This window comes from Elephas maximus, chromosome 11 (assembly GCF_024166365.1).
Source record: "Elephas maximus indicus isolate mEleMax1 chromosome 11, mEleMax1 primary haplotype, whole genome shotgun sequence".
Taxonomy (NCBI): Eukaryota; Metazoa; Chordata; class Mammalia; order Proboscidea; family Elephantidae; genus Elephas; species Elephas maximus.
The window spans coordinates 11,309,597-11,336,491 of NC_064829.1; the positions used below are offsets into that span (position 1 = coordinate 11,309,597).

The following is a 26,895-nucleotide window of genomic DNA, read 5'->3' on the forward strand; positions in this document are numbered from 1 at the left end:
GCTACTGAGTCTGTGTTTGCATGTTGGACATGATACAGAAAATTAGCACTTAGGATAAAAATGGCATTTCTGAATGATTCTGTCAATCAGCCTAGCATTAAAAGAAGTTGAAAAAGACAAAAGAAAAGACAAAAACGAAACGAGAGAAGAAACTCACATGAGGCATAAGTGATATGCTCTTTATGGCTAAAAATACTTAGGAAAATGTCTCTCATTCCACTGCAACAGTTCTAAACCCTATTGTTAGAAGCCAGCGCATCTCTGTGAGTACCAGAACAGGTCACTTTGCCTCAGCGTAACAGTTTTGTATATGTAGGATCCATCTTGTTTTATAATAATAATTTTCTTTGGATGCTTACTATGTGCCAGGAACTTCTCTAAAAAAAAAAAAAAGAAAAAAACTTTTTCTAAGCGCACTTTAAATCACCTCTATGTGTAAAGCACTCCATGTTAAGTCTGTTTTATTGCTTTTCCCAATTTACGGATAAAGTAACTGATGCACAGAAGGTTTCAATAACTTGACCAGCTGCCAGTGATCAAAATAAGCCATCAATTGTCAACATAGATGCAGAAAGGCATGGAGGGACTGGTGCTCAATCAATGTGCGGTCATATATCAAAATATCAAAATAACATGTTTATGAATGTCGTATATAGTCGATTTTTTTTCCCAAAGTGTTTCCTAACTCATGCCCTCTTTCAGATTTCAGAGAGGACCATCTCAGATTGATGGTAAAGGCCATTTGGCAAGAAGGGCACCTGAACAATGTGATCAATACCTTGGTAGGCCTGTGGGCCCTTAGAAACGAGCTTATCTGGATACCAGAACCTGTTGCTTGGACTCAAGAAAATTTGGGGTAAAACGGCCTTGTAAAGACAATGCCATTGGTGCTGATATGTGTGCTCACGATGGCCCCAGTGTGGAAAAACACACCTCCAGGAAGGGGAATTGGTTGGTGATGCTGGTTTGGAAAGCCAATGGATGTCTCCTGAGATCTGAATATGGTAATGAGGACAGTGGTCTCTACCCTGACTGCACACCTGAGCATCACCTGAGAGCTTTAACAAGAATACAGAAGTGGGGGTCCCATCACAGGCCAATTAAATCAGCATCTCCAGGTATGGGAACTTAGCATTTGCATTTTAGAAAAATCTCCCAGGTGACAGTAATGTGCAGCCTGGATTGATAACCCTGTGTTAGATGTAGCCTAGAGTGGATATGCTGTAAAGACTCAGAATTGGGCAGAGGTGTTGAACTCTCTAAAAGCTGAACAGTCAAATTGGAAAACAATGTGGCAAATAAAGCAAGAAGTAGATTTGGTAAGATCAGCAATCTGCTGGAATTCTTGCATGTCTAAGGTGTTCACGATTGTTATTTTGAAGAAATCTATACAGTTTTTAGTATGGGAAGTCCACTAAGAACATGACAAAATACTTGAAATAGAACTGAGGATTCATGTGGTGACATGATATTATTTAAAATTTAGTGTGCTTTGTGACCTCTTAATTAAGTCACGAGAACAAGTTGAGAGAGAGAGAGAAAGGGCATCAAAGTGCTGGATTTCTGGTAAAATGAATGGCAGATTTATGTCAGACGTATACAAAACACAGAAAGATCTCTTGGTAGCAGTAATGATTAGCTGCTAAATTTAAATTCCTGTAGTATCCTCTAGCCCCACCGATTTGGGTTCATGACTACATTCAGGACTTAGATGACATCTAAGGTTCTTGAGGGCTCCAAACCACGTACAAGGGCTAAGTTTCAGAGTGTCTTTGCCAGATTTCGACTGCCTTCAGTCTTCGTAAAAAGTAGTGGTTTACAGTTTACCTGTAATTCTCAGAGCATGTGTAAAGGCTTCTGAGTTCAGTCCACAAGCTTACTCTATCACACACAAAAAATGGAATGTCCACAAAGGCGATTCAAACGGCTAAAGATACCCCGTTGTGGCAGAGAACCAAACTGCATGGGTTAAGAGCTTGGCTGCTAACCAAAAGGTCCACAGTTTGAATCCATCAGCCGCTCCTTGGAAACCCTATGGGGCAGTTCTACTCTGTCCTATAGGGTCGCTCTGCGTCGCAATCCACTCAACGGCAATGGGTTTCAGTCTTCAGCTAGGAGTCAGGTTTCTCTAGATCTCGTCCAGAAAACAAGCTAAATGGAGGTTATTAGAAGAAAAGGAGGAACGTTCTCAGTTCCAACGCATCCTCTTTCCCCAGAACCACGACAAATAACGTACAAACTTGAGGAGGAAAACAAGAGTTCGGCAAACAGTATGACCCAACTCACCCAGTGCCCTCAAGTCGATTCCGACTCATAGCGACCCTGTAGGATAGAGTAGAACTGCCCCATAGAGTTTCTAAGGAGCGCCTGGAGGATTCGAACTACCGACCCTTTGGTTAGCAGCCGTACCACTTAAACACTACGCCACCAGGGTTTCCAAACAGTATAAAGAGGGTGCAAATCTGGATCTCCACACTCATCCTTGGAAAGACCCGGAATTTCCCCAATGCTCAGAGTTGACCCTTCTCTCAAGGTTAACTAAAAACCACTGTCCTCCAGTGGATTCTGACTCATAGCGACCCTATAGGGTGGAGTCCTGGTGGCGCAGTGGTTAAGCGCTTGGTTGGTAACCGAAGGGTTGGCCGTTGGACCCACCAGCCACTTCACGGGACAAAGATGTGGCAGTCTGCTCCCGTGACGATTTACAGGTTAACTACAGACAGCGTCAGTGGGTTAGAAGAATGCCGGCTCCATTCAGCTCAGGTAGTGCAAGTGCGCAGAGGTATGTATGCACTGGAGCACTGCCGCGTCTCTGCACTTTTCCCTGGGCAAGAAACGATACCCCCCAGGATGGGTCGGTGTGGATACCACGCGTACCATGCACGACCCGACACAGAGGGCTGCGGCCGCGCTGGAGCGGGCGGCGCAGACAGTCTGCGTGCAGGGCCCCCGCCTGCCCTCGCCCCGGCCCGCCCCCGCCGCGCCGGCACCGGAGTGGGGGCGGGCTCCGGCGCGCGGCCTCGGCGCCGCGGTCCCATTGGCCGGCGGGCACGCTCGTCACGGAGTCGGGCTCCGAAAGTTTCATTGACAGTGGAGAAGCTCCCGAGTCGGGGCTGCGGCTGTGGAGGGCGAGACCGCCTGGAACGGCCGGCGACGGCGCATCGGACGGCTTTGATATTTTATGATTATTTTTCGTTTTTTTAATTGAGGAGGCGAAGGTGGGAGCTGGGGTGTGAGCCCCCGGTATGCAGTAGAGTCTCGGATCCTGCCCAGCTGCGCTCAAGTCCTGAAAGTGAGGGACTCGCGCGCCTCCCCGGACCAGGGAGCGAGCCCGCGCGGGCGAGGATGGCTGTGCGCGCTGAACTGCTCTGCGCCGAAGCTCGGCAGCCAGAGGCCGGGGCGCGCACAGGCTGAGTCGTCGCCGGGAGCCCAGGCGAGGGGCCGTGCTGCAGCCAGCGGGGCCTCGAGGACAGCAGAGACACGTAGTCCCGGGGCGTTTTCCGGGGCCAGCCCCGCGCGGCCTCTGCAAGCCCGCCGAAGTCGGCGGGAGCCCCGCCCCACACCCTCCCCTAGCCGCCCAGGCCCCCGGTGCAGTGAAGGAGCCGCTGCTGGGCCCTGGGCGCCCGCACTCCATGGGCTGCCGGCGGGCCGCCGGGCGCCGGGCCAGGGGGCTGCCGAGCGCCGGGTGAGCGCGCCCTCGGGGCGGAGAGCGGCGGCGGAGGGGCGCGGCGCGGGGCGATGCCCGAGCGTCTGCCAGGCGCCGCCAGCCGTAGGCCCTAGGAGGCCAGCCCGGCGCCCGCGTTGGGACCCTCGAGGCTCGCGCGCTGCGCGGACTCTCCGGACTGGCCGGCGAGATGGCCTCGGAAGTGGTGTGCGGGCTCATCTTCAGGCTGCTGCTGCCCCTCTGCCTGGCAGTCGGTAAGTCGAATCGGCTCAGAGGGAACGGGTGGCTATGGTGGGGCGTGCGCGGGGGCTCCCGAGCCCGGTTTGGGTCGTTCTGGCTGCGGGAAGCGGTTCGAGGAGCCCGCACTGTCCCGGGTTTCACAGACTGTGTGCTCATTTCCATCCGGGACGCACCATCCGGCTGGATAGACCGGGTCCCCGGGACGGCATGTGCTGGGGACTCTGTGGGTTGAATTTGAAGTCACATGTGGATTTTTCTTCGTGCACTACTGATTGGTACACAAAGGATGCAAGTGCAATTGGAAGGACTCTCCCCAGAAATACAGTACAGAGTCGCACTGCCCCATCCAAGTCCTTGGACGAACAGCGCACTCACAGATTACACAGTGGCTTTCAGACGGCCCTGCGGTCCCCTCTCCCCACCCCGTAGCCCAACGCCTGTGACCTGAGGTGCAGGGAAAGAGCGCCTTTGAACCCTAGGATATGTGTGCTAGAGGCTGAGATTGTCGACCGGCCAAGACCGGGTCCTGACCCCGGGTGCTCACCCTCCGCGGAGGTTTCGGGCTGGAGAGCAGGACTAGGACGCGAGGGGGGCGGCAGGAGGGAGCCCCTCCACGCCTCAGCCTACATCTCACTAGCTCTGCCTGGTGAGCGTTAGAGGAGCTCGGTTCTGGCCTAAGGACACCAGCGGTATTCTTGCAGTGAGAGCGTTCTGAGAAGGAAAGCGAATTCCTTCTAAGACCGACTAGCAGCGCCGGGCTTTCCTGCTCCCAGCTATAGCTCTGAAAGAGAACACTTTTTACCAAGTGGCAATTGTGTTTACAAAGCGTGGCCTTCTCAGAAAAGGCCATAGTTTGCATCTTACCAGAAGTGGAGGACTCAAAATCAGCCATGTGCTAAATGTTTGTGTGTGTGTGTGTGTTTGTGCGCGCTCGCAAGGGATCGAAAGGGGGCTCTAGTACGTCCGTGGGGGTCGATCCTGGCCACCGCCCAGCATTTGTAGCCGCTAAAGAATGAAAAAAAAAATTTTTTTTTTTTAATGAATGAAGCGTCCGCAGGTGTCGGGGCAATAAATCTCGGCAGAAACGCCGCGGAAGGCTCTCAGAAAGAGACCAGCTATGGGAACCCGGGGTTCTCCAGTGCTTCGAGGGCCCGCGCGTGCCGCCGATGGTGTCACTTTGCAGTTTATGTTTCCGGGCAGGACGACTTTGCAGCGATCCTTGTCCAGCCTGATCACATGTGTAGACCAGGATGAAGCGTCCACACACCCTATGTGGCCCTCTATCCACCCAGTTTGCTCAAGTTTGCAGAAAACAGAGGTTGCAGAAATCGATTTGGGGAAAGCAGCCCTGGCTGCTCCGCGTGCATCACACACAGGTCACACAGTGGCCTGGATCAAAGCTGCATCTGAGCACGGTGTCTGGCACACTTCATATTTGCCGAGTGGAAGCTACAGCCCGAGTTATAACTGGGCCTTTTAGTAGGAACGTGTGGAAGGGTGCTTGGCAGTGAGGATGAGCAGTGCTCAGAGCCTTGCTCTTCCCTCCTGGCAGTCCCCTCCATCCCCTCACCTCACGGCCTCCCAACCCTCTCTAGGGGGAGCAGCTCGCTCGACTCTGGGAAGAATTGGGCAGTGTGGTCACTTGTAGCCGCCTCGGTCCACTCTGTTACTTGCATAACTAGCTGGATTAAGTGACCTATCCTGAAGCTTTGACTTTCAGGCTTCCGCTGCTCACCCCTGTGACGCTCCACGCTGGTGGGTATAAAAAAATTTATAGGGCCCTGTTATTCTGACTAATCGCTGGGGGGGCCTTGGCCCCAAAGCCCCTTGGTGTGACCGCGTAACTCTGCCCAACAGAGATCAGCCAGGCGGGGGAATGGGCCTGGGAGCAAGACCAGGTACCTCCTCCCTGCGGCTCCCCAGCTGCTGCTTCTGCAGGCCTGGGGGCCAGGCAGGTGCATTCTCACCCACAGCCTGGGGGGGGGGGGGGGGGCTGGGAAAGGGGACACTCCAGGCGGGTGAGTGCCAGCTCCACCAGCTCCGCTTCCCTGGACTTTGCCAGAAGGAGCATGGGTTCCAGTGATGCAGATGGTAACCCAGGCTCTCCCACCTTCCTGCCCCGTGGCTCTCAGAAAACCCTGAATCCTCCCCAGCCCGAGTATTCTCATTCCTCTTTCTGCTTCCAGTTCATTCCTTCTGCCCTCCCATACTCATCATGGCGCAGGAAGGCTAACCTGGGTGGTTGGGTGGGTGGCTGGGGTTGAGGCCCCCAGCTGGGTCTACTCTGTGGCTTCCCCCACCTTTGTCAGCCCACTGACCTAGGGGAGGGCAGAGGACTTGCTCTCCAGCCTCCTTAGCTGGAAGATGCTAGAGGCAAGCCCTCCTGGGAATACCAGACAAGGGCCCCTAATATGTTGGCTGTTGTTTAAGAAAGACAGCCCACGTCCTGATTAGTCACAGTCTCTCATCACTCAGTTTGTAAGGGTGAGGGGGCTGGGCGGTTGTCCCCTGATTCGAGAACTTGGTTCTCTTCTATAGGAAGTGGATATTTTCAAGGTTATTGGAAAGTTTTCAGTTCTGCCTACTCCCAAGGTGCTACTAAATCAAATATTCAGGTTTCCCTGATATCCTGGGCATGGAAAGAGCAATGATCTGTTTGCTATTAGAATCGATTTTACATTTTAGCCATCTATTTTTATATCTGGGCAAGGCAGCCTTCAAAGCCAAGCCTGTGCAGAAGCTTATATATTTCTACTTTAAATGCATTTGTTTTCTCTTAGCACAATCTCTGTCCCACCCACCTTTAGTGTATGATTTGATTCCTGGGTCAGGAATGGATTTTTTTTAGTGCCCATGCTCCTCCCCCATCCATACTCTTGCCTGTTTTTCTCTCACGTCTTGCCTACAAGAGCAGACCTTTTGGGGGGTTAATGGAGGTAGATGTCTCTAGGTAGCATCAAAAATTTACACTTGACTCTAACCTAAAGGTTGCCTGTTCAAGCCCATCCAGCAGTCCCTCCAGAGAAATCCATTAAGATCACAGCCAAGAAAACCCTGTGGAACAGTGCTACTGTGTAACACAGGGGGTCACAACGAGGCACAAGTGACTTCACTGCAACCAACAACAACAATAGGGAGGGATAGGAGAAGCCTGATTTGGGCGGAACTTATTGGGGCCAGGAGGGGCAGGGACCATAGTGAATGACTAGTTTATGCTTCCCCTAATGAAGGAAGCAGAGCTTAGGAAGGGCCACATATAGCACACCCAGAGAACCAATCCACCAACTAGTGCTCTGAGAAAAAAACTTACTTGAACAATATGGCAACTCCAGGAAGAATCTCTAGAATTCCCTTTAGAGATAGATAGTTGGATTAAAATCTGATTAAAACACACAGGCAGTGTTAGAGTGTCTTCCCTACTGCTTCTCTGTCAGTTCTTAGCAGTAGGAAGATTCAGCAGTTGAGAGATCCATTTAAAGTAGTACAATTAACCTTCCTTCCTATCACACCGTCTCACCCTTATGTAGGTAAAATAATATTTATTACTTATGGAAAGGAGAAAAGTGATAGTGAAGAAGATGGTCTTGTGACTTTGCATCAGAGAGACCTCCATTCGAATCCTGACTCTGCCATTTGCTGTGCGAATTATTCCGTTTGTTTCTTTTCTTTCTGTAAAATGAAGATACGACTACTTCCTTCCTTGGGTTGTAGCTAAATAGTATGCACAAAACACCTTGTATAAGGCCTGGTACCTCGTAGGTGCTCAAAAAGGGAGATATTAGTATTACATTTATGAAGAACCATGGAAGAGCAGGAAAGCTTGATGAATGTTTTAGTAGAAATTAGCACACTAGTGGTGGTAGAGTGGCCCACGAGGAGAATGTGAGGACTATGTGGGGCTCGTCCTGAAGCAGGGGGTTTCATCAGTACCTTCTTAGAGCCAGAGAATGCAGCCGAAAGTCGGTGTGTGGGGGTAGGAGGCTTTTCGTTGTTAGGATTTTTCTCATCAGTTTCTCTCAGTATTATATACAGATAGTCCCTAATTTATGATATATTCGAGTTACGATGAACTGCAACTTTTTGTTGTATATCTTATTGTTAGTGATACATACTACGTACAGTGTTGCAGCACCTAATTCACTGATGTTATCATTCTCAGATGTTCACTTGTAGATATTCAATGTTATGACTTATGAAGATACTGATAATAAAAGGCAATAAAAAAACTAAAAAAATGAAATATTCGACTCTGTCAGCACCAACTTACGATGAAGTCATCGGAATGGATCCTGATGTAAGTTGGAGACTACCCATATATCTGCACTTGCAGTTGTCTGATTAAATAACACGCTGCCTTAGAACTGGACTGACAGTTTTTGCTTAGGTCTTCCTGACACCGCACTATCATTTTCATAGTTTTTACTCAGTATGATTTTATTTTGATTTTTTACATGAGCATTTAACTTTTGGGTTCTTGTGTTACGAACAGTTAATTGAATATGAAGTTATATAGTAACAGTATGTATAATTTTTACATAAATAGGAGAGTTTACAACAGTATATGAGATTAGTAATGTTCTCAAAGTGCTGAAAGTTTTAAAATAAAATAGAATCTCTTAACTCATAATACTTGAATATTTTTATTTCACCTTTCTCACACCATTTCATTTAGTAATAAGTCTTTTTACTTAACGTATAAATACTTGTGGAAAGATGAAATGACCCTGTTACCTGTTTAGTGGCATAAGCTAGTTCACGTAGGCTATTTTCCTCCTCACCTAGTTGGGAAGGATGGGCATTTTAATTGTCTGGGGAGACGGGGTTGTTAAATGGTGAATGTAGGTCTTGTTTAGCTACCCGGGAGTTTTATAGGGGTCACCATATCACAGAAATCAAGGATGCCTTGCATTGGGCAAATGTGCTACAAAACACCTCTTTAGTGTTGAAAAGCAAAGATGTCACCATGAAGACTGGGCCAACCCATGATATTTTCAGTTGCCTCAGATCCATGTGAAAGCTGGAAAATGAATAAAGGAAGACCAAAGAAGAATTGACGCCTTTCAATTGTGGCATTGGAGAAGAATACTGAATATGCCATGGACTGCCAAAAGAACAAACAAACCTGTCTTGGAAAAAGTACAGTTAGAATGCTCCTTAGAAGTGAGCATCATGAGACTAGTCTCACATACTTTGGACATGTTATCAGGAGGGATAAGTCCCTGGAGAAGGACATCATGCTTGGTAAAGTAGAGGGTCAGTGAAAAAGAGGAAGACCATTACAGTGGCGCAACAATGGGCTCAAACATAGCAGTGATTGTGACGATGGCACGGGAGCGGGCAGTATTTTGTTCTGTTGTTCATAGGGTTGCTATGAGTTGGAACCTACTCGACGGCACCTAACGATGACAACAACAATATCACACAAAGAGCCTGGTGGCACAGTGGTTAAGTGCTTGGCCACTAACCGAAAGGCCATCAGTTCAAACTCAGCAGTGGCTATGTGGGAGAAAAGACCTGGTGACCTGCTCCCATAAAGATTACGTCCTTGGAAACCCTGTGCGGGGAGTTGTACCTGTCCTGCAGGGTTGCTATGAGTTGGAATCAACTTGATGGCACACAACAACAATAACTATAATAACACTGAAAAGGGAAGACTGAAGAAGAATTGACGTACTCTAATTGTGGCATTGGTATCCCAACCCAATAGTCAATAATATTAACTATACAATGGACTGCCAGAGCAAACAAATCAATCTTGGAGGAGGTACAACCAGAATGCTCCTTAGAAGCAAGGATGGTGAGACTTTGTCTCACTTACTTTGTATATCTTATCAGGAGGGGCCAGTCTCTAGAGAAGGACATCATGCTTTTTAAAGTAGCGAAAATGAGGAAAACCCGAAATGAGATGGACTGACATAGTGGCTGCAACAGCGGGCTCATATAGCAGCAATTGTGAGGGTGGCACAGGAAAGAACAATGTTTACTTCTGCTGTGCATAAGGTCACTATGGGAGCGTACTCCAGGACACCTCTAACAACACAATATCACTGGGCTTTATAGGGCTTTTGCCAAAACGAGTTCAAATACAGAAAGTAGCACATTTTTCTGAGAGCTAGCTCTGTATGCAGGAAACAGAAAACATAAATTCTTTCCTCTTTCTTCATTCCCTTTACTTGGATTCTGTGGTTTCTGACATCCAACAGGAAATACACTGTTGAGATTAAGAGCCTTGGCTTTAAAGCTGCATTGTTCAGGCACAGATCTGGGCTTGCTGTGCCAGCTGTGTGACCTTGATGGACTTGTTTAGCTTCTCTGTTCTGTAGTTAATTCATCTGTGAAATGAGTTGATAACTAAGACGGTTGTTGAAGGGTTTAGATGACAGTACTGGTAATGTGCTTAAAATAGTGCCTGACACATGGTAAATAATAAACACTAGCTGCTATTATTCCCAGATTCACAATTTAGGAACTGTTATTCATCAGATAAAATGCTTGAGACCCTGGTCACAAAGAGCAGCAGTTTCTATGAGCAGATTATTTCGTGTTCCAACCCACTTACAAGGAAACTTTTGGAGCTCTACCGTCTTATAAGTTGAGGACTGTCTTGTCTCTCTCATCAGATAATCTTCTTCTTTTAAACAATGTGGAGTCTAAGACATCTTCTCCCTCCTGGAAGCCTCCTTCCCAGGCAGCGCCAACTGTTCCTTTGTGCTTTTGTGACATGCTGCTGCTACTGATGACGGAGTTTTGCACTTAGTTGTGTGAGCTTTCTCTTCCTTCCTGTGTTGTAAGAGCCACAGGTCAGGGACCCTGTAGAACTATTCTTGATATCCCCAGCACTAAACTTACTGCCTAACGTCTAGCAGATATTTTTAAAAATGTTTTTTGAATTATAGGTTTTTCTAACCACAAAGATTGTGTCCGATCATCACACTTTAGCTATCTAGTGAAGGACCATAATACCCAGTGAACACTGAAGAAAGACTTGTTGGTGGAGTAATTAAAAAATGCATTGACTAAATTTTTTCTCTTGGATATCTTAGGAGTCTGAAAATAGAGTTAGATCTAGCTTCCTATAGCTATTGGCTCTCACGTCTTTGAATATAAAATCTGTAACCCTCTGTTACTGCCCTAAGTGTGAATTGTATCAGGATGTCCATGAATACCTTTTACTTGCTCGGCAGTGAATCGAGAAGGAAAAATCAGTGGACAGTGGTCAAAATGGCCTTCAGCACCATCCTTGAAGTGAATATTATTTTTTAAAATAGTTTTAGCTCTTCTGGAACAGCACAAGTTGACCTGTTTTCTGCTGTGGTCAAATCCACTAGGTCATCACTTTGGGCCACAGGTGCAGAAAAGGAGGACGGAGACCCTGAACCAGCTGATGATTTTGAACCGAAGTGCCACTGAAGTTCACTGTACATACTTGCAGAAAGACTTGTGAATCACGGAGTGCGTGCCAGCTCCTTGTCTCCTGCCTTCCCAGCACAACACCTCCCGCTGAACATTCTGCTTGGCTGTTGTACCTGAATAGGTACCCCTGCTAGAGAACCTAGGCCGGAGTCTGTGGGAGAGGGCCCCTCTCTGAAAGGTCCAACGTACAAGTCTGGTTCCTGTTAATAATGAGCTCTGTGGCTGCCAAGTCACGGAGACCCTCTGCTCCTCAGTAATATTTCTGCACTTTTTTTTTTATATTAGAAGGTGTGACTACAGAGCACACACCAGAGTCCATGCATCTAAGTTTCTCTGGCATCTTGCTAACCATCATCCTTAAATGAGTTTGGACTGGCCTTCTGAGACAATTTAGGGACTGCTAAACAAATGAATCTTTATCACGTTATATATTTGGTTGAGGATTTTTCAGAACAGTTGGTTATAAAGGACAGACGTTCTAGTTTAGGCTTTGCAGTCCTGGTAGTTGTGTGATGTTCTCTCCCTCCTGACAGGAATCACACACCATCCCATCACCAGTGACTAGAATAATAACAACAAAATGCATCTTCAGGTTTGTTTCTGAAATGGTTATGTGTACCTTTGCAGAGATACAGACATTTTGCCATCCATAGTTTATGACCAGACATGCCTAGCAAGAAAAAAAACCTTACTAGTTATTAATTGAAGCTAAGCAATCGGGTAGAAATCAGAAAAAAGTAATTTGAGTAAAATACTAAATTTTATTGTGAAGTATAACATTGTGGATCTTAGGGGATCTTAGCTGAATAATTCTGCTATCCATAAGAGGAGACCGGAGGGCACAGAGCTTCAGGTATGTGCCTGTAACCAGAGTCAGCAGGGCTCCCACTTGCAGGTGTTGCTCTCACAGGGAGTCAGCAACGTGGTCACAGCTTCCAGCACTTCAAAGCCACCTTCTCTCTCCCTCCTCCTCCCAATTTCCCCCCTCGCTAAAGATTTCCAGTTTGCTAATCCTGACTCCTGTTGGCCTTGGGGCCTAAAGTCAGTCTAGCTGGTAAGCCAGGAATGGTTATTAGCTAGAGCCAGGCTCTCCGTCCTGATGCCAAAGTAGCACACAGAGCCTCTGGAGGTCCAGCTCCAGGCAGGAGAGAGAATTAGAGGTCAGATTATAAGGCCGTGGGAGGAAGAATAGTCAGAAGATGCGGCTTATTTCTTGTGAGCCAGTATTTTATAGAAACCTCCAGCTTCCTAGAATTTTATAAAGAACCACAGACCTCTTTTGCAACCATTTTCAAAGCATCCTCATTTTGCTGTTACACTGTCTTAGAGTCACATTGCGTTTTTGACCCATGGCCTGAGGACTTGAACTCACTCACGGGCCTGTGCTGACGGTTCCTTCTGCCTCTTCTCAAACTTTGAGACCATCCTCAAACTGCAGCACTTCGCACTGTGCAGGCTATTGGGAAAGATGTGGCACGGGCATAAAAAACATTTCTTAAACTCGATATCAAAATATTTTGAGCAATTACCTTTCAAATAAATATATCACTTCCCAAAATTACAATTTAGAAGGGAACATCTCAGCTGTTTTCTTCCCTTTATGACTGTGATTGATTATTTATTCCAATGTATCCATACTCAGATTTGCTTTTTAGATCTAGTTCTGGGAAGTCTATCTTAAATGCAGTGCTGTCCTTCAAAGGAGGGAGACAGCTGTTATTCAGACACACCCTGTTTTAAATATCTTTGCAGTATGAGCCCTGCTTTAATAATATTTTATAAATTTCAATATGCACATCATGGGTTTTCTTAAATTGAAGGTATCTGAAGTGTGACTTTAATAGTCCACTGGTGATTACATTTCTTTTAATGACTTTTTTTTACCATTCTCTGATTTTGACCAAGTTTTCCTGCCTCCCCCGCCCACCCCGATGTCTATATCCATTTCCCAGAATTTGCGAATATAATACAGAAAGCCCAGATTTCTGTTTCATGATGACTCTTGTCTTTGCTGCCCTTGGAAAGCACTGGCTTGTGTTTACTCCAACGTAAAAGGAAATTCATGCCTAATTTTGTTGATTTATATCTTTTCATCACTTTTGGCATTATTGCTTTCTAGGTTTCTTTTCTGGATATTGCCCAAAATGAGTTGGGCAAATTTTTAAAATCTTATTTTCAAGTTCTCCAAATATTACCATTTATATCGCCCAGTGTACTTATTCCTGGTTCAATCGTTGATACTTCATCTCCATCTTAATTCTCAATAAAAACATAAGAAAATTTTGGATTACCTAATTTCTTCTTTGTTCTTAAAAATTAAGCAACACAGGGAAACGTAAAGGAGAAGCTGCGGGATTGTTCTTGCTCTCTGTGGATTAGTGCTGACCCCTCTCTGGGGCACAGGTGTCTATGTCCTCCCCTCTGCACTAGAGAGCCCGCCCCCTGCTGCACAGTGTGGCTGCAGCGTAAAGGGGCTTGGTGAGTTCTCAGGATCCTTGTTCCCATTCTGATGATAACTGTCAGGTTTTCATGAAAGGCGCTTCCCATTTATTCTCTCTTTCATGTGTGTAATCCTGGCAAAAGTCATTAAACTGCGGTTGCTGCGTAAACACCCCCAGCTACTTAGCTCCAGGATTCTATTTTCTCGAAATTGGTCCTGGAATTAGTGAGTCCAGCCTGAACATATGTTTTGGTTTGTTTTCAACACTTTTCTCTAGAAAAAGTCATAAATATGCAACTGCATTTGGCAATATACATAAGTATGTACACAAATATAAGACACAGAAGTCTCTCGTTAGGTATAAGTTTACATGTATACATGTAAACTACAAACTTTCTTAACATCAAATTCTAGGCTAACACAAGTCTCTTATTCCTGATACCGTTTGACTGAGGCAATATTTCTTTCTTTTTTTTCAATTTTTAATTGTACTTTAGATGAAGGTTTACAGAACAAACTAGTTTCTCGTTAAACAGTCAGTACACACATTGTTCTATGATATTGGTTAACAACCCCACGAAATGTCAACACTCTCCCTTTTCAACCGGGAGTTCCCTATTATCAGTTTTCCTCTTCGCTCCTGTCTCCTAGTCCCCGCCCCTGGGATGTTGTGCCCCGTTATTCTTGTTTTGTTTTATGGGCCTGTCCAATCTTTGGCTGAAGGGTGAACCTCAGGAGTGACTTGATTACTGAGCTGAAAGGGTGTCCAAGAAGCATACTCTCAGAGCTTCTCTGGTCTCTGTCAGGCTAGCAAGTCTGGTCTTTCTTTTTGAGCTAGAATTTTATTCTACATTTTTCTCCAGCTCTGTCCGGGATCCTCTGCTGTGATCCCCGTCACAGCAGTCAGTGGTGGTAGCCGGGCACCATCTAGTTGTGCTGGACTCAGTCTGGTGGAGGCCGTGGTGGACGTGGTCCATTAGTCCTTTGGACTAATCTTCCCTTGGTCTTTCATTTTCTTCATTCTTCTTTGCTCCTGAAGGGGCTCAGTGGTGTCCTAGATGGCTGCTCACAGACTTTTACGACCTCAGATGCTACTCACCAAAGTAGAATGTAGAACAAACTCTTTATAAACTCTGTTATGCCAATAGAGCTAGATGTTCCCTGAGACCATGGTCTCCACAGCCCTAAGCCCAGCATTTCGGTCCCTCAGGGAGTTTGGATATGTCTATGGAGCTTGCCTTGTACAAGTTGTGCAGGTTTCCCCAGTATTGTGTACTGTCTTACCCTTCACCAAAGTTATCATTTACCCATTGTTTATTTAGTGTTTTTCCATCCCTAGCCCTTCCCTCCCTCGTAACCATCAAAGATTGTTTCTTTTTGCCTGTAAACCTTCTCAGGAGTTTTTACAGTAATGGTCTCATACAATATTTGTCCTTTTGTTATTGACTTATTTCACTCAACATAATGTCCTCCAAATTCATCCATGTTATGGGATGCTTCACAGATTAATCATTGTTCTTTATGGTTGTGTAATATTCCAATATGTACCACAGCTTTTTTAAAAATAATTTTTATTATGCTTTAAGTGAAAGTTTACAAATCAAGTCAGCCTCTCACACAAAAACCCATATACACCTTGCTACATACTCCCAATCACTCTCCCCCATATGAGACAGCCTGCTCTCTCCCTTCACTCTCTCTTTTCGTGTCCACTTCGCCAGCTTCTAACCCCCTCCACCCTCTCATCTCCCTTCCAGGCAGGAGATGCCAACATAGTCTCAAGTGTCCACCTGATCCAAGAAGCTCACTCCTCACCAGCATCCCTCTCCAACCCATTGTCCAGTCCAATCCATGTCTGAAGAGTTGGCTTCGGGAATGGTTCCTGTCCTGGGCTGACGGAAGGTCTGGGGGCAAGACGACCGGGGTTCTTCCAGTCTCAGTCAGACCCTTAAGTCTGGCCTTATGAGAATTTGGGGTCTGCATCCCACTGCTCTCCTGCTCCCTCAGGGGTTCTCTGTTGTGTTCCCTGGCAGGGCAGTCATCGGTTGTAGCTGGGCACCATCTAGTTCTTCTGGTCTCAGGATGATGTAGTCTCTGGTTCATGTGGCCCTTTCTGTCTCTTGGGCTCCTAATCACCTTGTGTCCTTGGTGTTCTTCATTCTCCTTTGATGCAGGTGGGTTGAGACCAATTGATGCATCTTAGATGGCTGCTTGCTGGCGTTTAAGACCCCAGACGCCACTCTTCAAAGTGGGATGCAGAATGTTTTCTTAATAGATTTTATTATGCCAATTGACTTAGATGTCCCCTGAAACCATGGTCCCCAGAACCCCGCTCCTACTACACTGGCCTTTGAAGCATTCAGTTTGTTCAGGAAACTTCCTTGCTTTTGGTTTAGTCCAATTGTGCTGACCTCCCCTGTATTGTGTGCTGTCTTTCCCATCACCTAAAGTAGTTCTTATCTATTATCTAATTAGTGTATACCCCTCTCCCACCTCCCCTCTTGTAACCACAAAAGAATGTTTTCTTCTCAGTTTAAACTATTTCTCAAGTTCTGATAATAGTGGTCTTATACAATATTTGTATATTTTGCAACTGACTAATTTCACTCAGCATAATACCTTCCAGGATCCTCCATGTTATGAAATGTTTCACAGATTCCTCACTGTTCTTTATCGATGCATAGTATTCCATTGTGTGAATATACCATAATTGATTTATCCATTCATCCATTGATGGGCACCTTGGTTGCTCCCATGTTTTTGCTATTGTAAACAGTGCTGCAATAAACATGGGTGTGCATATATCTGTTTGTGTAAAGGCTTTTATTTCTCTAGGATATATTCCAAGGAGTAGGATTGCTGGATCGTGGGGTAGTTCTATTTCGAGCTTTTTAAGGAAGCACCAAATCGATTTCCAAAGTGGTTGTACCATTTGACATTCCCACCAGCAGTGTAGAAGTGTTCCAGTCTCTCCACAGCCTCTCCAAAATTTATTGTGTTTTCTGGATTAATGCCAGCCTTCTTGGAGTGAGATGAAATCTCATCGTAGTTTGATCTGCATTTCTCTAATGGCTAATGATCATGAACATTTCCTCATATACCGGTTAGCTACCTGAATGTCTTCTTTAGTGAAGTGTCTATTCATATATTCTGTCCATTTTTTTAATTGGGTTATTTGTCTTTTTGCAGTTGAGTTTTTGCAGTATCATGTAGATTTTAGAGATCAGGCACTGATCAGAAATGTCATAGCTAAAAACTTCTTCCCAGTTTGTAGGTAGTCTTTTTACTCTTTTGGTGAAGTCTTTGGATGAGCATAAGATTTTTAGGAGCTCCCAGTTATCTAATTTTTCCTCTACATTCTTTATAATGTTTTGTATACTGTTTATGCCATGTATTAGGGCCCTTAACATTGTCCCTGTTTTTTCTTCCATGATCTTTACCTTTTAGATTTTATATTTAGGTCTTTGGTCCATTTTGAGTTAGTTTTTGTGCATGGAGTGAGGTATGGGTCTTGTTTCACTTTTTTGGAGGTGGATATCCAGCTATGCCAGCACCATTTGTTAAAAAGACTGTCTTTTCCCCATTTAACTGTTTTGGGGCCTTTGTCAAGTATCAACTGCACATATGTGGATGGATTTCCGTCTGGATTCTCAATTCTGTTCCATTGGTCCATGTATCTGTTGTTGTACCAGTACTAGGTGTTTTGACTACTGCGGCAGTATAATAGGTTCTAAAATCAGGTAACGTAAGGCCTCCCACTTTGTTCTTCTTTTTCAGTGATGCCTTCTTTATCCGGGGCCTCTTTCCCTTCCATATCAAGTTGGTGATTTGTTTTTCCATCTCATTAAAGAATGTCCTTGGGATTTGGAACGGAATTGCATTAAATGTATAGATCACTTTTGGCAGAATAGATGTTTTTATAATGTTAAGTCTTCCTATCCACGAGCAAGGTATGTTCTTCCACTTATGTAAGTCTCTTTGGGTTTCTTGCAGAAGTGTACTGTAGTTTTCTTTGTATAAGTCTTTTACATCTCTGGTAAGATTTATTCCTAAGTATTTTATCTTCTTGGGGGCTACTGTAAATGGCATTGATTTGGTGATTTCCTCTTCAATGTTCTTTTTGTTGGTGTAGAGGAATCCAACTGATTTTTGTATGTTTATCTTGTATCCCGATACCCTGCTGAACTCTTCTATTAGTTTCAATAGTTTTCTTGAGGATTCCTTAGGGTTTTCTGTGTATAAGATCATGTCATCTACAAATAGAGATACTTTTACTTCTTCCTTGCCAATCTGGATGCCCTTTATTTCTTTATCTAGCCTAATTGCTCTGGCTAGGACTTCCAGCACAATGCTGAATAAGAGTGGTGATAAAGGGCATCCTTGTCTAGTTCCCAGTCTCAGTGGGCATATTTTAAGGCTCTCTCCATTTAGGGTGATGTTGGCTGTTGGCTTTGTATAAATGCCCTTTATTATGTTGAGAAATTTTCCTTCTATTCCTATTTTGCTGAGAGTTTTTATCATGACTGGGTGTTGAACTTTGTCAAATGCCTTTTCTGCATCAATTAATAAAATCATGTGATTCTTGTCTTTTGTTTTTTTTATATGGTGGATTACATTAATTGTTTTTCTAATGTTGAACCATCCCTGCATACCTGGTATGAATCCCACTTGGTCATGGTGATTTATTTTTTTTTATTTTCTATTGGCTAGAATTTTGTTGAGGATTTTTGAATCTACATTCATGGGGCATATAGGTTTATAATTTACTTTTCTTGTGGTGTCTTTACCTGGTTTTGGTATCAGGGATATGGTGGCTTCATAGAATGAGTTTGGTAGTATTCCATTCTTTTCTATGCTCTGAAATACTTTTAGTAGTAGTGGTGTTAACTCTTCTCTGAAAGTTTGGTAGAACTCTGCAGTGAAGCTGTCCGGACCAGGGCTTTTTTTTTGTTGGTAATTTTTTGATTACCTTTTCAAACTCTTCTTTTATTATGGGTCTATTTAGTTGTTCTACCTCTGTTTGTGTTAGTTTAGGTAGGTAGTGTGTTTCTAGGAATTCATCCATTTCCTCTAGGTTTTCAGATTTGTTCGAGTATAGTTTTTCTTAGTAATTTGATATGATTCTTTTAATTTCGGTTGGATCTGTTGTAATATCGTCTATCTCATTTCTTATTTGGGCTTTTTGCTTCCTCTCCTGTTTTTGTTTTGTCAGTTTGGCCAGTGGTTTATCAATTTTGTTGATTTTTTTCAAAAAATCAGCTTTTGGTCTTATTAATACTCTCAATTGTTTTTCTATTTTCTATTTCATTTAGTTCAGCTCTAATTTTTATTGTTCGTTTTCTTCTGGTGCCTGTGGGCTTCTTTTGTTGCTGTCTTTCTATTTGTTCAAGTTGTGGGGATAGTTCTTTGATTTTGGCCCTTTCTTGTTTTTGGATGTTTGCATTTATTGGTATAAATTGGCCTCTGAGCACCGCTTTTGCTATGTCCCAAAGGTTCTGATAGGAAGTGTTTTCATTCTCATTGGATTCTCTGAATTTCTTTATTGCATCCTTAATGTCTTGTATAATCCAGTCTTTTTTGAGCAGGGTATTGTTCAGTTTCCAAGTGTTTGATTTCTTTTCCCTGCTTTTCCTGTTATTGATTTCCACTTTCATGGCCTTATGGTCAGAGAAGATGCTTTGTAATATTTCAATGTTTTGGATTCTGCTAAGGCTTGCTTTATGACCTAATATGTCTATTCTAGAGAATGTTCCATGTGTACTAGAAAAGAAAGTATAGTTGTTTGCTGTTGGGTGGAGTGTTCTGCATATGTCTATGAAGTCACGTTGGTTGATCGCGACACTGAGATCTTCCGTGTCTTTATTGAGCTTCTTTCTGGATGTCCCGTCCTTCACCGAAAGTGGTGTGTTGAAGTCTCCTACTATTATTGTGGAGCTGTCTATCTCACTTTTCAAGGCTGATAGAGTTTGTTTTATGTATCTTGCGGCCCTGTCATTGGGTGCATAAATATTTAATATGGTTATATCTTCTTCGTGTATTGTCCCTTTAACCATCATATAGTGTCCTTCCTTATCCTTTCTGACGGATTTAACGTTAAAGTTTATTTTGTCAGAAATTGATATTGCCACTCCTGCTCTTTTTGGATTGTTGTTTGCTTGATATATTTTTTTCCATCCTTTGTTTGTGTCTCTAAGTCTAAGGTGTGTCAGTTGTAGGGAGCATATGGACGGATCTTGTTTTTTAATCCATTTTGCCACTCTCTGTGTCTTTATTGGTGCATTTAGTCCATTTACATTCAGGGTAATTATGGATAGGTATGAATTTAGTGTTAACATTTTGTTGTCTTTTTTTGTTTGTTGATAGTTTCTTTTTCCCACTTGATTTTATGTGCTGAGTAGATTTTCTTTATATATTGTCCTTTTCTCATATTTGTTGTTATTGATTTTGTTTCTGCTGAGTCGGTATTTTTCCCTTGTATTTTATTTTGATGAGTAGGATAGTTTGTGTCCTTTGTGGTTACTTTATTATTTACCCCTATTTTTCTAAATTTAAAACTAACTTTTATTTCTTTGTATCGCCGTTATCTTCCTCTCCATATGGAAGGTGTATGATTACATTTCTTAGTCCCTCTTTATTATTTTAATGTTGTCTTCTTTTATATAATAACATCACCGTTACCCTGTGTTGGGCTTTTTTTTTTTTTTAATCTTGGTTTGTTTTTTTGGATTTCTCTGTCTGGGTTGACTTCTGGTTGCTCTGCCCAGTGTCCTAGTCTTGGGTTAATACCTGATATTATTGATTTTCTAACCAAAAAACTCCCTGTGGTATTTCTTGTAATTTTGGCTTGGTTTTTACGAATTCCTTCAACTTGTATTTGTCTGGAAATGTCTTAATTTCACCCTCATATTTAAGAGAGAGTTTTGATAGATATGTGATTCTTGGCAGGGATTTTTTTTCCTTCAATTTTTTAAATATGTCATCGCATTGCCTTCTTGCCTACATGGTTTCTGCCGAGTAGTCCAAGCTTATTCTTATTGGCTGTCCTTTGTAAGTGACTTTTCTTTTATGCCCCGCTGCTCTTATAATTGTCTCTTTATCTTTGGTTTTGGCAAGCTTGATTATAATATGTCTTGGTGACTTTCTTTTCAGATCTACCTTATGTGGAGTTCGATGAGCATCATGGATAGATATCTTCTCATCTTTGGTGATATCAGGGAAGTTTTCTGCCAACAAATCTTCAACAATTTTCTCTGTATTTTTCTGTTATCCCTCCCTGTTCTGGTACTCCAGTCCCTCATAGGTTGTTTCTCTTGGTAGAGTCCCACATGATTCCTAAGGTTTCTTCAGTTTTTTAAATTCTTTTATGTGATTTTTCTTCAAATTTATTAGTGCCAAGTAATTTATCTTCAAGTTTAGAAATTCTAGCTTCTACTTGCTCAATTCTGCTCCTCTGACTTTCTATTGAGTTGTCTACTTCTGTAATTTTATTGTTAATCTTCTGAATTTCTGATTGCTGTCTGTCTATGGATTTTTCCAGCTTATTGAACTTTTCATTATGTTCTTGCATAATCTTTCTAATTTCTTCAGTTGCTGTATCAGTGTGCTCCTTGGCTTGTTCTGCGTATTGCCTCATTTCCTTCCTGATGTCTTGAAGGGTTCTGTATATTAAACTTTTGTATTCTGCATCTGGTAATTTCAGGAATGTACTTTCATCTAAAAGATCCCTGGATTCTTTGTTTTGAGAGCCTGTTGAGGTGATCATGGCCTGTTTCTTTATGTGACTTGAGATTGACTGTTGTCTCCAAGCCGTCTATAAGTTATTGTATTAGTTTATGCTTGCTTACTGTGTCATACTTGCTTGCCTTGTTTTGGTATACTCCTATGGGTTGCTTGAGTGAGCTAGCTTGATTATTTTCACCTTTGGAGCTCTGATGTCCTGTCCCCAGCTGGCTAGAGCTGTTATGAGGTATATCTGTCTAGGAGTCCATTCAGTTTTCTTGTACAAATTCAGCTCAGGTTTCCAGGTAGCTGATATCAAGTGTGCAGTACAGGCTCTGTCCTACAGTCTTAGAGGGGCAGGGGTGATTGGCGTATATACCAGTATCTGATTGCAGTAGGGGGTCATGCTCTGAACAAGGCAGGGAGCTCAGAACCAACCCCCAAGTGTCTCTGAGGAAAATGCGTCTCTGTTCCTGAAAGCGTGCTGGTGGATGGGTTCTGCAGAGGGACCATGGGCACCCAAAGTTTTTGTTGTAAGGACTGAGAGGTACCAGTTATCTTTGGACTCCTGACATGGGTGGCTGGGTGACCTGAGTGGAGCTACCAGTCCTTAGGTCCCTGTTGTGGGTAGGTGAGGACCTTGTTTAATAGGCAAAGCAATGTCAAACATCCAACGCCCACCTCTCCACCGCACAGCTGAAATGGTTGGAGTTTGCCAACAAGGTCCTATTCTCCTGAAATAGGCCAACACATGTCCATGCAGAAGGGAAAGGTGCTCAAGGTCCATGGAACGGTTTATGCCTGGACAGGAGCCGCTTCTGTCCTGAGCTCCCCCGGTTAATGGAGCCAGCAAATTATCTTTTCCCCCCAGTTGCAAATTTTTTCCTTCCCCAAGGCCGGGAGGATGACTGTAGGTGTTCACCAGTGTCTATCTCAGGCCCAGGGACTCAGACACTGAACCCAGCCTGGGGTGGGGGGTGCTGTAAAATGTATGCAAGTACTTACCTTTTGCCGGGAGCGGTCGTTCTTCTCAGGTTCCGGAGGTGTGAGTGGACTGTGTGGCTGGCTGCTTCTTCTTGAGGAAACTGCGGCTGAACGGTAGGACCAGCCTGCCACCGCTGCTCCGGGAATGGTGCCTGAGGCTCCCTGTGATTCAGATCCGGTAACTCCTGTCCACTTCTGAACTGTCTCTTCCTTCCCCTGCCCCTCAGTTTGTTGTCTAAGCTTGCCTTTGATGCTCAGGGCTCCCAGCTTGTCACAAATATACTCGTTTTACTTGTTTTTTGGGGTCTTTGTTGTAAAGAGGGCTCGACTGAAGCTCCGTCTTGGCTCCGTCTCCCCTGAATTGCCATGTACCACAGTTTTTTAATCCATTTATCTGTTGATGGGCATCTGAGTTGTTTCCATCTTTTTTGCTATTGTGAACAGTGCTGCAGTGAACATGGGTGTGCATATGTCTATTCATGTGACGGCTGTTATATCTCCAGGATATATTCCTAGGAGTAGGATTGCTGGATCACATGGTGTTTCCATTTCTAGCTTTCTAAGGAAGCACCATATCGTTTTCCAAAATGGTTGTATCATTTTGCATTCCCACCAGCAGTGTGTAACAATTCTGATCTCCCCACAGCTTCTTCAGCATTTGTTATTTCCTGTTTTTTGGATTCATGCTAGTAATGCCACAGTGAGATGGTATCTCATTGTGGTTTTATTTTCATTTCCCTAAAGGCTAGTGATTACGAGCATTTGTCATGTGTCTGTTTGACATTTGAATGCCTTCTTTAGTGATGTGTCTTTTCTTTTCCTTTGCCCATTTTTTAAATGGATTATTTCTCTTTTTGTTGTAGAGGTGTTGGATTTTCTTGTAGATTTTAGAAATTAGAACTTTGTCTGATTTGTAATAGCCAAAAATTTATCCCCAGTCTGTAGGTTCTCTTTTTACTCTTTTGGTGAAGTCTTTTGATGAGCATAAGTGTTTAATTTTGAGAAAATCCCAGTTATCTAGCTAATCTTTTGGAGTTTGTGTGCTGTTGGTTGAGGTTTGTGTCCGTTAATGCCATGTATTAGGGCCTATAGCATTGATTCTATTTTTTCTTCTATGAACTTTATAGTTTTGGGCTTTATATTTAGATCTTCGATCCGTTTTGAATTAGTTTTTGTATATGGTGTGAGGTTTGGGTCCTGTTTCATTTTTTTGCAAATGGACATCCGGCTTTGCCAGCACCATTTGTTAAAAAGACTCTTTTCCTCATCTAATGGACTTTGGGCCCTTGTTGAAGATGAGGTGATGGTGGGTGGTTGGATTTACATCTGGATTCTCAAGTCTGTCATTATACCAGTACCAGGCTGTTTTGACTACTGTAGCTTTATAGTTTTTCTCTGAGGTCAGGTAGTGTGAGTCCTCCTATTTTATTCTTCTTCTTCAGTAGTGCTTTACTTATCCTGGGCTTCTTCCCTTTCCAAATAAAGTTAATGATAAGTTTTTCCATCTCTTTAAAGAATGTTGTTGGTATCTGGATCAGGGTTGCACTGTATTTGTAAATCGCTTTGTGTAGAATTGTCATTTTCACAACGTTGAGTCCGCCTATCCATGAGCATGGTATGTTTCTCCATTTATGTAGATCTCTTTTAGTTTCTTGCAGTAGTGTTTTGCAGTTTTTTCAGTATGGGTCTTTTACATCCCTGGTTAGATTTATTCCTAAATGTTTTACTTTTTAGGGGCTATTATAAATGGTATTGCTTTCTTGATTTCCTTTTCATTGTTCTCTCTGTTTGTGTAGAAGAATCCAACTGATTTTTGTATGTTTATCTTATATCCTGCTTCTCTGCTGAATCTATTAGCTTCAGTAGTTTTCTCTTGGACTCTTTTGGGTTTTCTATGTATAATATCATATCATCTGCAAATAGGAACACTTTAACTTCTTCTTTTTTTTTTTTTTTTTTACCAATTGTGTTGTCATTTATTTCTTTTTCTTGCCTTATTGCTCTAGCTAGAACTTCCAGGAGTATGTTAAAAAAGAGGGGTTATAAAGGGCATCCTTGTCTTGTTCCTGTTCTCAAGGGGAATGTTTTCAGCCTCTCTCTGTTAAGAATGATGTTGGCCATTGGTTTTGCATACATGCCCTTTATTATGTTGAGGAATTTCCCTTCTGTACCTATTTTATTGAGAGTTTTTATCAGAAATGGGTGTTGAACTTTTTCAAATGCCTTTTCTGTGTCAGTTGAGATGATCATATGATTCTTTTCTTTCCTTTTATTTATGTGGTGGGTTATGTTGATTGATTTTCTAATGTTGAACCATCCTTGCATACCTGGGATGAATCCTGCTTGGTGGTGGTGTATTATTTTTTTGATATGATGCTGAATTCTGTTGGCTAGAAATTTGTTGAGAATTTTTGCATCTATATTCATTGGAGACACTGGTCTGTAGTTTTCTTTTTTTGTAGTGTCTTTGCCTGGTTTTGGTATCAGGGTTATGCTGGCTTCATAGAATGAATTTGGGAGTATCGCTTCCTTTTTTATGCCCTGAAATAGTTTGAGTAGTACTGCTGTAAGCTCTCCTCTGAAGGTTTGGCAGAATTCTCCATTGAAGCCATCTGAGCCAGCGCTTCTTCGTGGGGGGGGGGGAGTGTTAAATCACCTTTTCAATCCCTTCTCTTATTATGGGTCATTTCAGATTTTCAACATCACTTTGTGTTAGTTTGGGTAAGTAGTGTGTCTGTGGAAATTTGTCCATTTTCTCTAGGTTTTCGAATTTGTCGGAGTATAGTTTTTCATAATACCCTTATGATCCTCTTTATTTCAGTTGGGTCCATTGTAATAGCGCCCATTTCATTTCTTATTTGGGTTATTTGTGTCCTTCCATGTTTTTCTTATGTCAGTTTGGCCAGTAGTTTGTTGAATTTGTTGATCCTTTCAAAGAACCAAATTTTGGTTTTGTTGATTCTTTCTATTGCTTCTCTATTCTCTATTTCATTTATTTCTGCCCTGATCTTTATTATTTCCTTTCTTTTGGTGGCTGTGGGCTTCTTTTGCTGTTCTCTATTTGTTCAAGTTGTGTAGCTAATGTTTTGATTTTGTTCCTTTCTCCTTTTTTGATGTGTACATCTATTGCTATAAATTGACCTCTGAGGCCTGCTTTGCTGTGTCCCAGTGGTTTGGGTATGATGTGGTTTCATTTTCATTTGATTCTAGGAATTTTTGGATTCTATGTTTTATTCCTTCCATTACCCAGTGATTTTAAAGCAGGGTATTATTCAGTTTCCATGTATTTGCCTTTTTTTTTTCCCTTGCTCTTCCTGTTGTTAATTTCTACTTTGATGGTGTTGTGGTCAGAGAAGATACTTTGTATTATTGCAGTGTTTTGGATTTTGTTGAGGGTTGCTCTGTGGCCTAAGATGTAGTCTCTTCTGGAGAATGTTTTGTGTGCATTGGAAAAGAATGTGTGTTTTACAGCTGTTGGGTGGAGTGTTCTATATATGTCTATGAGGTCAAGTTGGCTGATTGTGCCTTCTTGCCCTTCTGCATCTTTGTTGAGTTTCTTTTTAGATGTTCTGTCCTTTACTGGGAGTGGTGTGTTGAAGGCTTCTACTATTATTGGGGAACTGTCAATTTCTTCCTTTTCAGTACTGTTAAAAGTTTATTTTATGTATTTTGGAGCTCTGTCATTGGGTGCGTAGATGTTTATTATGGTTAAGTCTTTATGATGGATCATTCCTTTAATCATTATTTAGTGTCCTTCTGTGTCTTTCTTGGTGGATTTTGTTTTAAAGTCTGTTTTATCTGAGATTAGTGTTGCCACTCCTGCTCTTTTTTGGTAGCTGTTTGCTTGATATATTTTTTTCATCCTTTGATTTTTAATAAATTGACAGCTTTTTTCTAATTGTGTCTCTTGTAGATGGCATGTTAATGGATCCTTTTTTTTTAATCCATTCTGCTTCTCTCTGTCTCTTTATGCGTGCATTTAGGCCATTTGCGTTCAGAATAATTATCGGTAGCCGTGAGTTTATTGTCATTTTGTAGTGCTTTTTTTTTAATGTGGTGCTGATGTTTTCCTTGTTCCTCTTACTCTCGTGAACTGCATTCCTTCTGTTTGTGGATTTTTTCATTTCTTTTGCTTTTGTAGATTTTGTTTTTATTTGAGACTGTATGTTTTTCTTCTTTATTTTGGTGAATAAGTTTGTTAACTTTCTTTGTGGTTACCTTGAAATTTACCCTTATCTTCCTAGGTTTGAACTTGTCTGTCATTACTTGGTATCATCTTGCCTTCCTCTCCATTAGAAAGTTCTATATCTACACCATTTATTCCCTCTATTATCGTTCTGACATTGTTGTCAATTACAGATTAACCTCTCTGGTTCTCTGTTGTATTTCTTTTGGTTTTGGATATTCCTTGGGAGTTAATTTCCTAGGTTGGTAT

General features: G+C 42.9%; 1 protein-coding gene across 7 annotated transcripts in view; it reads left to right on the forward strand.

Moving 5' to 3' along the window:
- Positions 1 to 3,758: 3,758 nt before the first annotated feature.
- Positions 3,759 to 26,895, forward strand: part of PIEZO2 (piezo type mechanosensitive ion channel component 2) — a 664,674-nt gene continuing 641,537 nt past the window's right edge. For all 7 annotated transcript variants that reach the window (XM_049901181.1, XM_049901175.1, XM_049901174.1 and 4 more), the window contains exon 1: positions 3,759 to 3,918. In XM_049901181.1, the coding sequence (XP_049757138.1) occupies positions 3,855 to 3,918 (64 nt within the window). In that variant the 5' untranslated portion in view covers positions 3,759 to 3,854. The remainder of the gene's footprint in view (positions 3,919 to 26,895) is intronic.